Below are 14,738 nucleotides of genomic sequence, written 5' to 3'. Positions count from 1 at the left end.
GCAGCTCATGGGTTAAGCGGCAGGCTTTGTAGGATGGCATAAAGGGCGGGGAAAGTGACGATCAGCAGTCTTTAAAAAAAAAAAACACTTCCGACTTAGTCGGAAATAATCGGCAAAATAACGAGAATTGAGCCCAGTAAAAGGGTGATCGGGTGTTGCCCCTCCATGATACCTAAACATGAGAGGTAGTATTCCCTTTGACGTCACGACCTCCCTATATTGCCATAATATAGTCACAATGGGAAAAAAGCGGAAATTTGTAACCGGATTATCCGGGGGGGGGGGGGCAGACAATCAAATGGTCACAAAAAGGGGCAGAAAACTGTGTTGCTCTCTAGCGGAAGCCCGGGTATTTGCAGCCCAGATCTGGTAGCCTTCCTTCTGAACACCACCTGCCGGGGGAGATGAGTGCTCTTCCAGGCTTCTCAGAGGCATCTTAAGTGGTCAGTGGGAGAACCAGTTGCTTACGAGGCGAGGCACTAGAGCTATACGTGGGTGCTAATCACGCCCAGCTTTTGTCGTTTTATACCATTATCGCCCGGGTCACGACAGTGGCCCTCGGCTGGGTTGGGCGGAGGCGCGAACGCAAAGCCACGGATAGAAAAGGGCGAGAACGATGGAAGGTTTATTGTTGGCTTGGATGATGACTCAGGCGGAAGTAGACAGTGTTGCCCGAGAGGTGGACGCTCCCTGTAACCGAGCGGGGCTCTTGATCCATCCCCGTCGCGGCGGGAAGGGGAAGAGAGACAGGTTATGTTTTCGGGCCATCACAATCATATGATAACAAGGTGTTTGGGCTAACAGACCCTTTACCAAGCCAAGCCTTTTTTTCCTGATGTCACGATGCCAAATTATGCGGTCCTCACGAGCAGTAGCGATGACAGCGCATCCGTTTTCTGCGGCAAGGCTCTCGCTGACGGGTCAGGTCGGATCCGGAAGCGTTTGCTTCTGAGAGGCCTTCTCCAGCCTGGCACCCTCCAGGTCTTTGGGATCACTAGTGGCTGTGAACTCTTGGAATTGAAGGCTCAGCAAATCTGGATGGGGAAGACTGGCATACAGGTTATTTGCAAATGATAAACAACATCCCTGTCTTCAACACGCTATCGCCATACCCAAGAGCGTGGGACAAACCACTTAATACCACCGATCTGCAGAATTCTTTAAACAACAGCCAAAAACGTGTTTGAGCAAACTGGACACCACACATATAACAATCTTTCCCAATTAGTAATTTTTACTGACACACAGAGTATTGAAATTATTTATTTAGGGAATAACAAAAATACAACACATTTTAATCACATTAGCTCTGGGAATGTAATGAGTCAAAGTAAGAGTAGCATGCAAAATTAAAAGCAGAAAAAACAAGCAGACGCACGCACTCCAAGAACATTGAAGTGAATGTACTTGTCAATCTTGGGTTGCACTGGAAGCTTTTTTTTTCCTTTCCTTTTTTCTTTTTGGAAGCCTTCAGCAAGGGAGAGTGAAATCCCTCTCTTCGTTGGGCTTGCCATCTTTTTTTAAAAAAACATTTTATTGTAATTTGACTGTTGTGAGCCCCCATAGTCGTTGAGAATTGGGTGGCATACATATATTATTTGATCTCAAATGCGTATTATCATCTGGGCTATTTCTTATTCTGTTTCTCATACTTGCAGAGGAGATGCTGCTCTGTTGCCATCCTTCCCAGAGGGTTCAGATTGCCTTTTAACCTTTTCTAAAGGTCCTCTTGCAACTATCTAGATCAAGGTTCCTCATGCTGGAGGGGACTTCTGGGAGTTGAAGTCCACCCATCTTAAAGTTGCTGAGGAATTCTGATCTAGAGAATAGCTAGGGAGCACAGGCCTCAAAGTAATAGTGGGCTCAACTATCTAGATCAGGGTTCAGTGCAACTATCTAGATCAGGGTTCCTCAACCTCAGCAACTTTAAGATGGGTGGACCACAGGCCTCGAAGTAATAGAGGGCTCAAAAGATGACTGAAGCTCTGGGATCCTTGTCCTGCCCTCCCTTGGCTAGGACCTCACTAGAACATGCATGTAGCGTGTGTACAGTGTAGCCCTTCAGAAACTTCCCCTCTGTTCTGTCCCAGCAGCCCTGCTTGGTCCTTCAGACAAGAGACAGTGTGTTTTGGAGCAGAAGGTAGCTACGGAGTTGGAGCCTGTTCCTCCCCATCCAGACCCTCACAGCTTCCAGGCATTGGGTCAGCATCAAAAAAGCATCGCCTGCCTAGTCAGTATTGATGTTGCCGCACCATGTGCTGTCAAATGACCTCACCCAGCGGTTTCATGTAGACATTAAAGAGGAGTGGGTGTCAGAGTCTGCACACTCGTTCCCAAAGTTCAGTAAATCCGCTGGAGTCTAAAAAGATTTCTTTATTGGGAGAAATGCACAGCAGCTATAGTTTGTTGAGTCTTAATTCTACAAAGCAAAACCTTTTTAAGCCCAATTTCCCCCCCCTTCTCCTTTCTTTTCCTGCTTGAAATTCTTCACTGGCTTTCACAGTGCTTGATCTTGTAGACACCTCTGTAGAGATAACAGCACCTGGCATCCTCTCCCTCCCTTTCTCCTAACTTCAATGGCAGGTCAAGCAAGCTGCCTGCAATTAACATTTTTACCATTAACCATTTAATATGCATCGCTATACTAAGTGAAAAACAATTAAGATTTCTAGCTTGCGTAGATCCTGACAGTGGGAGAGCCCTGAGGCACCCCACATCACAGCTATAAAGCTCATGGATTAGCACACGGTCAGGATAACTGAAAAGACTGATGGCCAGGTCTCTTCTGAGAAGCATGCTTGTCATGCCTAGGTATTCAGCAATACATAAAAACAAGTTTAGGGTCGTTCTTTCCTTTTCCAGAAGGAACAATTTAACATTAATTTAGAAAGTGTGGATTTTTTTTTTTTCATAAAGTACATCTTTTAATTCTTAGAGCTTAGACAAAGTGACCTTATCACCTCTTCAGTGCTCTTTTCCAGAAGGATAAAGGAAATTTTAAAAATCCAAGGCTTTTACTTAAGCCCAGTTGTTTTGTACAGTACGTATAATTACATTTTTAGAAAGGAAGCACTCTTCTCCTGATCATTCCAACGACATCTACTCAGCCTACGTTATAGTCTCAGATACTATAAATTTGTCTTCTAATACTTTCAGCATCTGCAGAGTTGCCTTCTATTCTGGCAAGCCAGTGCCAACAGGCATAACACAAGGAAGACCCTGAAATATTACAGTCACTACAGCAAAATGCAAACCCAAAATTTAGTTCTTTAGACATCTCTACTCCAGCCAAAAAGGAGTTCCCTAATTGGTCTACTGTGGCTCATACGTCACTGCTTCTCTTTCACAAGAAGATTGAAAGTTCTTTGTATGATAATACGATTAAACTCTATGGTTAAAATCACATCCTAGTATTACAGTTTGATTACATTTTTCAAAAGATATTTACCCATTTAACATATCTTTTAAACAGTTCAGAGGAAACACAATATATCTGGAGAGAAAATTTCCATCAAGATGTTCTTGTCTTCTTTGAAGCCTCACCCAACCCATACAGTATAGAGATTGTTTATTCAAATGTCACGCCTCAGTTTACAAATAAGAGTTGAGCACTGTACAGAGGTACTCAAGGAGGTGGAGTTTGGGATACAGTGATAAACTGGAACATTGTTTAGCAAATATTTGCCCCTACAGCAACAGGTCTACTTCTATATCAATCTTGAGGCTGGATTTTCTGCTGCAGACACACGCTGATGTCTGAACATGTCAAAGCAGTTGAGTTAAGAAAAGAATGAATAAAAATAAGCGGTGATGTCAAAGTATTTTCTCCTATGCTTCCACTACACTCTTAAGAACCTACTCCAGCAGTTCCTTAGGAATAGAGCTTAGGTATGGAGATCTGATAGCTTCTTCTTTGCTCTACCTCAAAGCATTTATAATTCTTGGGTGGCAGCTGCCAGATAATATTTCCCAGTTCAAGCCAGTCACCGGCTATTTATTCCACATGGGAAGAAAAAAAGCTTCAAGGCAAGCTGTGGAATCTCTTTATATGGACAGAAACAAATTGTGAACTCCTATAAAGCTACCTTCTGCTTGGCCCTAAACCGAGAATAGGGAAGAGACTGAACGTTTCCTGCATAGCCTCCATATTCCAGTTTTATGAATACTAAATGTGGGGCTCTCCCTGCAGACTTATGTGATTATAGCTCCAGGTATCAAGGGACACAAAGTTACCTATGTGGTCTGTAGCAGTGCTCTCTTCAACACTGATTTGTACTACGAAGGCAGCATTAGCTGAGTCACCTAACCCGAATGACATTTATTTAGAAGTAAAGCCTCCTGACCACAAAGGAGCTTAGTCATACGAAGATAAAATTGCAGTCTTAACCTTAGACCTACGAACACTTAAAGAAGGGGAAGAGAATGGCCACCATCAATGGTGGTGTTTGTCCATCAATTCAACATAAAATCTGAAAAGGGAGAGAAACCACAGAAAATATTTAAACAAGTGCAGAGGGACAGGAGGAGGAGCATAAAGTAGGAGATCAATCTCCGAATGGCTGGAAGTACCGTCCAGTATGACCTCCTCTGCAAGAGATCAATGTTGCTTAGATTTGCTAGCATCCACCACTCTTTGGCAAGTGCTGAGGTGCTTCCAGGCATCCCAGATGAGAATAGAGGGAATGATAACCCACAGACTATTCATGAAGACAAAATAAAACCAGAAGTACATTGGGTGCCACATCTCACTATGGCTAAAGCCATCGCGGTATTCAGTGTAGAAGTACAGAATGTCTCCATATAGATGACCTGTGGTTAAAGATAGAGAGACAAGATGACTGATTAAAGTAGGATGAAAAGAAAACATCAGAATTAACCAAGCCAAATAGCAAATGCAGTCACATGCATGGAAAGTTAACAGAGGATAAACATATTAAATTCATTGCTTTTGAAAGATTGCATGAACATTTACATACCCTGACATATTCTCCCACAAAAGAGAGCGTCTTAGCAGGAAAAACAATATAATCATAGAACTGATTGTCATCCATGCTCTTCTTACACCAAACTGTGACACAAGAAGCAGCATTTGCATGATGACTTCCATCACATGCATCTTCCTTTGCTTCTCCTCGCCTCCTCACAGACACCCAAGAGAACCACAGGCTTATCACTAGAGCATACCGAGAGGTAACTAAGAGTCAGAATACTTGAGCATTTGGACTTGCATTTGCCTTGCATACCTACCTACTGACACCACTAGCTGCAGCACATATCGATGGGACTGGCCTGAAAGAAACGCTACTGCAGTCCAAAGACTGAGGGGACCGCAAAAATAGGCAGTGATGGTCTCCATGCAAACTGTGAAATTATCTGCTCTGCAGACACAAAAATGAAACAAAAGTCACTTGGAAGTCCCAAAACATCCCAATTGTCTTCAAACCTGGAGGGAGGGAGCACCAGGGGAGAGAGAGAGAGAGCACTACTGGCCAATTTAGGAGAATACTTCATTTTATTTGACGAAGTAGGCAATGGAATGCACATTATGTTAAGCCATGAATCAAAGCTTACAAATGGTACATCATGCTGAGCTAAACCAAGTGAGTGACATTCTGGTTACCCTGATGCATGAAACTACACAAAGGCAATAAAGACATCCCAGGCCAAACCGCAGAATCTGCTCGGGATAGGAAAGTGAGCTGATGCAAGTTTTTCCTGTTCAAGCCTTGGCCATTTTATTTCCCCAGGCTCATTTACTATGGCTGAGCAGGAAGGAGAAAAAAAATGAGTGAAAAAAAAGGGGGGGGGGAAGGAAAAAAATGCAGGATTTAGTCAGCCTTGCCAATAGTATAGCTATGCTCTCCAACCAGATCTTCCACTGTGATGGGGGAACCCCACTGATAATATTCATCTCAAACATTTAAAAACAAATTTCATCCCTCTTTTAGTGCATGAGTAGAATTCAAACCATTTTTCCCCCCAAAAGACTAGAATCCTTAAAAAGAAATGCAGGGATTCCTATAATTTTGTTGTGCTGTATAGAGAACTCATGCAAAGATTTTGAACATCTCAGCTATATTTATGCTTATATTAATTAAGTCATCCCTTCCCTCCCCCCACACTCAGGCCAGGTACTTGTGTTCAAAATTGCTTAATGCTGGACCTTTGCAGAAATATGTCCTTACTCGTCCATATGACAAAGACCAATGACCCTTGTCTGTCATTTCAAAGCTGATACTTACATGACATATCTGCTGTCACCTTTGCCATATTCCTTCCCTGGAAAGCAGCAAGAAGACATAAAAAAAAAGGAGAAACATTACTGAGTAGAGAAATGAAGAATTCCATAGGAACTGTGGTGGGGAGGGTTTGTGTATTTCCCTGTATTTTTCTTAGATATTCATTAATTATACTGGATATAAACTAACAGGGTTGCCCAGCACTTTAGATACAAAGCCAAATGGGTGCTTTGGAGCACCCAAAGGTGCAAAAATGACACCTGTCTGCAATTCCCTAAACCACATACATCTTTTCTTCCAAGTACTTCCTATCCCAGAAGACAGAACAAATAATTAAGTGAAGACATGAATGCTGTCATACCAATAAAACTTTCTAAATACATAAGCAAAGACTACCTGTGCAAGGATGCTGTCATGCAAACACCACTATCACATACTTGTGTCCTGAAGTCTGACCCAAGTACGTAATAAAGGCCTTGACAGTATTGACAGACTGTGTCGTTTGCCCCTATTTGGGCCTCCTGCAGATGCTCCTGCCCCATTTTCCCCCATATCAACCTGCTGCATCGTTTTTTCCAAACTCAGAGACAGAACCCAGATAGACAGACATCTTACAGAGCTGTGAGAGAAAGGATAGATCCCCTGGGATTTCCATGTAGTAGAGGCTAAACCAGCCTTCGATGACAATATGAATAAAACCACAGACAGTAAACCAGCCAATGATCAAGGAGCGCCAGGTTCCAAGAGGGCCCGATGTCTTGCTCTGCCAGCCTGCCACGAACCAAGCCAATATCAGGAGAATTCCTGAAGCAGAGAATAAGAATGCCAGGATCTGCCATAAGGGTCGATCATTTGGGACATAGTTTTGGAGCTCCAAATCCCGAGGCCAGTATGGGTGGTGGACAACAACGGGCTTTGCTTCCAGACCCATAGCGGTTGAGAAAGTGTGAGCTGAGCCACTGAAAAAGGCAAGGGCTTCTTGTGGAAGAAAATGATCCACCTGCATTAAAGACAGAGAACTGGTTAAACACAACCTGTTGTCAGATTCATTTGGCCTGGCAGCCCACAAAATAAAAACAGAACTTATCCTAAAATCCAAACATATATAGAGAGCATCCCAAAGATTTAGTGTGGTTTTAAGCTTTTATAAGTATCCTTATAAAAGCTTGCTTCCCACTGGTTTTAAATACATTTGCACCTAGACTCTATTTTCTTACATCAGAGTATTTTCCCCTTCAAAGTTTTTTTGCTCATTTGTTTATATAACCTATACAGCTGCTCCTTGCACACAAATGACTACGATGGATGAGCTGATTCCGGCGCATCATTGATTCCTAGAACAAGCATGTTCCTTAAGAAAGCAAGGAATGGGCTCCGAGCAGAGGCTTCTCATGTCTACCATCATAAAATGCCACAGTTCAGCTCCGAGGGAGGGTTACCTGACTTCCAGCCTCCAAAGAGCTTCGAAGCAATGCCTCCCAATATTCAGTACCATCCGTGCACCCAAAGTGGACCTTTTCTGAGGGCCTTCATAACTCTTATTCAGAGCTGGGAGCAACCTGCCTGTTGACATCCACAGACAATTCACAATGAGTTCTCTCTCTCACTGTTAGAAACCTAGCAGTTACTACTACAAGCTGGAAGTTACTTTTTGTTACTTATCCCTTATCAACCGACAAACAATTTTTTCGGAGTTATCCTTCTGTTCCAATTTGAAGAAGGAAAATGGTGAGTAACTTTCACTTCGCCAATCTTCCGTCCTCGCTGCCCGCAATTTGAACGTTTTTTTCCTCAACTAATAAAACAAATGCAATGGTCTGCGGAAGATTCTTGCTGCCGCTTTCTCCGCTCCGAAACTCAGAGACTCAAATTGCACCCATTACTCCCCGTACGGGAGAGCGCCCTGGATTTTGGACACAAAAGCAAATCAGCGGGACGGGGTTACCAGGACCTTGCGCAGAAATCCCTAACATCCTGCGCTGTCATGAGAAATGCACTATAACAGATCCGTGCCTCTAAAAGAAATCTTACACTTACCTCGAGCCTTACTCAGCGTTTCACTTGCAAAAGGTTCTCACCAAAAGCCCCTCACCTGTTCCGTAAATCCTAGCAAATCTCGCGCAGCCCTCGGCCAGTATAGAAAACGGACAGATACGTCAGCCAATCAACGTTCGCTAAGATAAAGGCGGGGCTCTCATAGGAGCTTTTGCTTTACCAGCACAACTAATGGGAAAATAAAATCTGACGTCACAAAGTATTCTGGCAAACCGATTGGTGGAAGGTGGCTGAGGCGATGTGGGTTCACCCGTAACCTCCACCGCCTTCTTATTTTTGTACGTCATTTACTTATTTTTTATCCAACAATTTTATGTAATCGGCCATCTACCCAAGGAATTATAATAAGTCATGGTTTGAGTAGCTATGGTTTATTAAATAAGCCACCGGGACCAGGTACAAAATACATTAAATCATCACCCGCCTGCATTTACACAACGTGCTGAATCACAACAAATTTTGTTGCAGCATATATAAACGTTGGGTCTAACTAAACCATGGCTTAGCATCTTGCGTGCCTCCAGCCAGTGTGATAGAGTAGTCTCCACTCTACCCCCCGGCAAGCAGAGAATCAGACCACTTCTTACACAGTTGTAATCATTAGAGCTTAACAGTTTAGGACTGGAAGAAGCAATTAAAAAAGAAAAGATGAGAGGAAAATCCTTGTGCAGCTCAGGAGATCTTTTTCAAGCACTTCTTCATATTTAGTAGCTTCAAGCAGAAAGTACTTCTCTGCTCATAATGGTTTCATCATTCATTTAGCAGTGTTTTTCAAACTTGGCAACTTGAAGATGGGTGGACTTCAACTCCCAGAATTCCCCAGCCAGCATGAAGTCCACAGCTTCAAGTTGCCAAGTTTGAAAAACAGTGATTTAGCAGCTAACCTTTACTCTAAGAGGCTGAGGTGGGGCAGATGGGGTGTTAAATCACCTTCTTCAAGAGACTCGGTAGTCCTGAGATCACTAGGAAGAGGTGTGGGGTTCCCCAGGCCAGGGGATAATCCAGGACTAGCAGCCGCACAGAGCTAGCTCAAGCTTATATAAATAGTTGGCACTCAGCAAAGGAGAGCAAAGAGATAAGAGCTATTTGTGTCCCCAGAGCTCATTCAATATTTATTTTAGTTTCCTAAAAGGTAACTGGTGTATCACATCTTTAAAAGGAGGGGGAAAGTTATCAAGTACTGTACTGCATTTATTATTTTTAACAGCACGGTCTATGGATGAAGATAAAAGTACTGTAGTGAATTGATGATGAATTGGGGTGATCTGAATATTAAATGTAAGATCTCCCTCAAGTCAAGCTTGACTCTGGGAAATAAATGGATACATCTGTGCTGCTTTCTTGGCAACAGTAAAAAAAAAAAAAAAAATGGTTTCTCCGTTCAACTTCTCAGTGGAGTCTACAGCCCTAGCACTTTTTGGCAAACCCTCGTCTTAGGAGTTCAACCTTCCTTAGCTTTTTCTGTTGTCAGCAAAGCCTGACAAAGTGCCATCAAATTTGCATGAACATTCAAATAATGAAGATTTGAAGAACCCATAGTTATCCTGGTGTCATTTGCACAGTGGCCAGGTTCACACATTCCAGTAAGGCTGTAGATCTCAACTTTTTATATCTTAACTCTTAACAGTCTATCAAAGAACTCAAGCCTCACCATGAAAGAAAGAAAACCCTCATGAAGGGTACTTATAATTCTGTATATCAAGGCATATTTTCATTTACAGCAGGTTTTAAATATTTCAAGTGTCAAGGTTTTTCCCTAGGCCCATCTAGACTGCTTCTGAGTTCCACCTGCAAGACATGTCCTACAAATTAAGACTATTTTCTAAACCACAATTTGGTTAACCATTGGTTGGATTCATCCTTGCCAAAGCCCACAAACCCTATCATGCCTGAGTCTGAAGTGGGAATAGAATGTGAATACAGTCACATAATGAACATCTCAGGACTTGCAGTACTGGGCTGCCCTGCCTCCTGGAGCTGAGCAGTGTGTGATGTTTTAGATATATTATTTATTAAATTTATTTTCTTCCTTCCTGGCCATCTGACACAGCAATTCAAAATACAAGATACAAAACATGCACACAACACCCCCACACACACAAAACAATCAAAATAATGAGAAATTTAAATCAATAGCATTAAAATCCAAAGCCACTTTAACTAACAATTCACACCTGTGTCGAAGCAATGGATTTTGCTGTTTTCCAAAATACTGGAAAAGCGGGGGCACAGTGCCCCTCCCTGAGGAGTGTATTCCATGGCGTGAGAGCTTACAAGAAAAGATCCTCTCTAACATATTCAAAAGGCAAGCTTGCAGTAGCAGGACCCATGTCCAAACGATTGCCGATCTAAATCACTAGACAGGATCACAGCAGGAGAGACAGCCAAACCCAAAGCCATTCAGGGTTTTAAAGGCTAAAGCCAGCACCTTAAACTGTGCCCAACAGGGAGTTTTCAGTGCAGGCGATTGCTATATGTACCTAGCTGCCATATTTTGCACCAACTGCAATTTCCAATTATTCTGCAAGGGCAGGCCCCATGGAAAGCGTGCGGCAGCAGTCAAGATGGAACATAAGCAAGGTATGGATTACTATCATTAAGTCAGTTGGCCAGCCACGGGTTATGTAATATCCAACCCCAAAACTGGTTGGGACATTATTCCCCTTACCAAAAAAAAAAAAGAACCAAAGCACAATTTGGGATAGCATCTGGGGATTTGGGGAGAAGATGAGGGAAGAGGGAAACTGCGCAAATGTTTGCCTGGGCAAATAGAACCTAAGATAAGATTTATAGTTTAAACCATGATTAGTGGCTGCTATCATTTGTGAAAGTAAATCACAAAGACAAATTATGTGCCCTGTGTGAAAAGTATTAGATGATAAAGTAATATCCCAGCAGACTGAATGACAAATAGATGTAGAGAAAGAGGACGTAGAAATTGCTTGGAACAGAGCAAAAACAGATTATGGTAGGGAATGCCCATAAGCGTGTGGAGTTATGCCAATGAGAAGTATGAAAAAAGATGCTTGGTAGAATGATGGGAAATAGACTGTGGGTAAGAAAAAAAAGGCACGTTCAAGAATGATTACTGAAAAACAAGGATCAGAGAAATAACTTCTATAATGTGAACAGAGAGGAAAAAGATACTTGCAAAGAATGTAAAGAGCAAGAATAGTTAGGCATATAGGAGGCAGAAAAAATGCAAGCAGTTTTGATTGAAATAAAAAAAAATCAAAGTGGGGAAGAGATCTAAACAAAGAGCTCCTGCCAGAGTGAACAGAATCTAAAATGAAAGCGAGGAAAGGATTTGGAATGAAACTAAAGGAAAGGAATGCTGGAAAGGATAGTTCAGAGATTTGTACGGGAATTACAGTGATATGTCAATCAGTAGAACTGAAATGTTGTAAATGTTAGTGTCCAAGAAAAAAATGATGAAAAGGAAGTAAAAAATCCTGTGAAAATGTTAAAAAATAGCAAGGCTCAAGGATTAGACAGTATAACTGGAGAAATGTTAAAAATGGGATGGGAATGGTGTAACTTGTTTAACGTGTGTGAGGAATATATCTGTGCTCGATGATTAGGGGAAAGGGTAGCAACAGTGAATGCAGAAAAAAACAGAGGGATGAGTTTTTTAATCTAAAAACGAATAGAAAAGGGGTTGGGCCAAATTCTAAATGGGTACAAGACATGTCACTTTATTCCAGGGGTGGGGGAAACCAGATTTTTTTTATTTTTCAGCAGGCCACTGAGAAATGGGTGAATGTGAAACAACCCCTTTCCTCCTGTACCTATAGAGCAAATCTGTTGATCCTTGGTGTGTGGAACTTTTTAAGATAACGCCTCTTAACAAATTTGTCTTCTGCAAATGTTGGGATTCCCCCATCCTTGTTTCTGAAGGATACTGCTTTGCCTGTCATTCTATCAAGGCTTATAAACTTGAGTTGCTATTAGAAGGAATGATACTCTTCCTATATATGGAGGACAATGTCCGTCCCACCTGGCAAAAAGCAGAAAGAAAGCTGAGGTCAACAACAACAACAACAAAAAACCCTCAGTGACCTAAAACTGGAAGGAAAAAAACCAAACCACCCTTCTCAAATAGTTCCACATTTTACCATGTAGCTACCTCAGGATTTTAGGTTAACTGCTTCTTAGAAATTAGGGGGTGGAGGAGAGGGGAGGGTACTTTAAATCGCATTGGCTAACCCTTTCTCCCAAGGATTCTCTGGTAAAAGATATTTATGATAGACATATTTATGACATCAGTCAGGTTGGTGTCTTGAATGATGGCAATCTTTCTGTCCATCTGGAGTTTTTAACCCTTCTGCTAAGGACTTCTCCCTTCAGCCCAATTCTGGAAAAAAATAGAAAAGAAGATGCTTTAGATTTTCCTCTCCAGGACTTGAATGACAAAATTTAACAAAGCTTGTGCCCAAAACACAAGGCATTTCAGAGAGGCTTACTGAAAAGAGATCATATGGGCCTCTGCTTGGAAGTTGATAGATAGGTCTGCTTTGCTTCTCCTCCTTTCTCTTCCTCTCCTGTGTACAGTAGGCTCATTTTAAAGAATACAGTAGAGGATAAATATAAGCCAGCTGCTCTGGGGAAGCTGAGTGTTGCCTCTGTCCAATTGAGCAAAACCTTCCACTTCTTACATCCTGACCTAGCTAGCAAATTAGAGGCGAGGCACTAGAGATCTACGTGGGTGCTAATCACACCCAACTTTTGTCATTTTATACCATTATCGCCCGGGTCACGACAGTGGCCCTCGGCTGGGTTGGGTGGAGGCGCAAGCGCAAAGCCACGGATAGAAAAAGGCGAGAACGATGGAAGGTTTATTGTTGGCTTGGATGATGACTCAGGCGGAAGTAGACAGTGTTGCCCGAGAGGTGGACGCTCCCTGTAACCGAGCAGGGCTCTTGATGCAAGTGATAATGAGCAAAATTTGGGTGTCCCTTTATTCCAGGGGTGGGGGAAAGCAGATTTTTTTTAGTTTTCAGCAGGCCACTGAGAAATGTGCGAATGTGAAACAATTTATTGTATGTTTGTTTAGAGGAAGTGTATGATAAACTGAATAGGCTCAAATTATGGAAGGCTTTGCATAAACATGGAGGTTAACTGCTAAATGCAGTAAAAGTAGCGTATGATGGAAGCAAAACATGTATGAGAACGTTTTGTGAATGGTTCAGCATTGAACAGGTAGCAGACAAGTGATGTCTTTCCCTTTGGTTTTTTAACATATTTTTGATATATGTATAAGAAATGTTTGCAGTGATATTAAAGGTTTGTTGGTTGGCGATGCGAATGTATGCATAATTTTGTATGCACAAAACCTGAATGGTTTGCCGCAAGTAATAGGCTCAGTGTATGATGCATCAAGGCGTATGGATCTGAAAATTAATGTATCAAAGACTAAGGTAGTTGTATCTGTTAGGGACATTTGGGCAAATAACTGCAAGTTCTACATAAATGATTAAAAGTAGAGTAAATAGATGAATGCACATATACTGGTCATTGAATAGAGATGGAAAAAGAGCTAGAGAAATTTTAAGACATACAAATGTTGGAAGGCAACAGTAGATGATCTGTTATGAGGGATGAAAATTGAAAAAACCAAAAATGGCTGTATAGCAGCAGGCTGTTCAATTTGTTTATGGGGAAGAGAGAGAGCTGGGTACGTCAAGAGAAATTGAAAAAGATGAGGAATGTCAGGAGAACAGATGACTTAAGCGTGCGCACCACAGTAAAACAAGAAGAGACAGGATCAGAAATGAAAAAGTGCTAAATAAATGTGCACAAAGTGACTGACCAGCTTGCTCTTATTAAGCAACTAGGAATCAGACCCCTTGCCAATCTAAAGTACTGGAGACTCTCTGCCAACAACACAGGCCTATCTATGTGCTACCCCTTACCTCGGTGCTCCTCAACCGTGGCCACTTTAAGATAGGTGGACTTCAACTCCCAGAATTCCCCAGCCAGCCATGCTGGCTGGGGAATTCTGGGAGTTGAAGTCCACCTGTCTTAAAGTGGCCAAGGTTGAGGAACACTGTCCTAACTGGAAGAACTGACTGGAGTTTCCCTACCCAATCTCTGCCAAACTGCTCTCTCACACCACAGCATCCATATTTCTGGGGGGAAAAAGTCTACCCGTCAAGGTTTCTCCAGAGGATGCTACATGGCAATTTTCTGTAACGCTCACCCTCCTTCTAGCGAAGAATGTTTTCAGAATAAAAGTCTGGAAATAGCAGCTTTTTTTGCTGGCCGCTCTCGCGGTTGCCTTTTCCACGGATTTTTGCGCGTCATGACCTCTGTAACTGAAGCTTTTCCTGGGGGACAAAAGGAGCCGCCGGTTGCACAAAAGGGGAGACTCGACCCGATTTCGTTCTTCTCTCGCCCCGCCCTTTCTCATTGGCTGCCCTTCTGCGCCTACCCCCCAATCTTTTC

General features: G+C 42.4%; 1 protein-coding gene across 4 annotated transcripts; it reads right to left on the bottom strand.

Annotated features, from left to right (window-relative positions):
- Positions 1-1,247: 1,247 nt before the first annotated feature.
- EBP (EBP cholestenol delta-isomerase) lies at positions 1,248-14,701 on the bottom strand. 4 transcript variants are annotated; one of them, XM_025171282.2, is made up of 6 exons: positions 8,277-9,028; positions 7,679-7,802; positions 6,855-7,239; positions 6,243-6,279; positions 5,248-5,378; positions 1,248-4,809 (listed from the first exon to the last, which is right to left on the bottom strand). In XM_025171282.2, the coding sequence occupies exons 3-6, from the start codon at positions 7,168-7,170 to the stop codon at positions 4,598-4,600; spliced, it is 696 nt and encodes a 231-aa protein (XP_025027050.1). In that variant the 5' UTR covers positions 7,171-7,239; positions 7,679-7,802; positions 8,277-9,028; the 3' UTR covers positions 1,248-4,597. The 4 variants fall into 4 exon arrangements, with proteins under 4 accessions (XP_025027050.1, XP_025027049.2, XP_007435431.1 ...); XM_025171281.2 differs by lacking the exons at positions 7,679-7,802; positions 8,277-9,028 and adding an exon at positions 14,494-14,701; XM_007435369.4 differs by lacking the exon at positions 7,679-7,802 and having other exon boundaries at positions 8,277-9,023.
- Between the last annotated feature and the right edge of the window lie 37 nt (positions 14,702-14,738).

The sequence above is a fragment of the Python bivittatus genome, unplaced genomic scaffold (genome assembly GCF_059951505.1).
Source record: "Python bivittatus isolate LINGU-HERP-01145 unplaced genomic scaffold, Pbiv_v1 ctg000220_np1212, whole genome shotgun sequence".
NCBI classification, from domain to species: domain Eukaryota; kingdom Metazoa; phylum Chordata; class Lepidosauria; order Squamata; family Pythonidae; genus Python; species Python bivittatus.
Note: the sequence above shows the minus strand (reverse complement) of the source record. Positions and strands in the feature narration are given on the sequence as shown.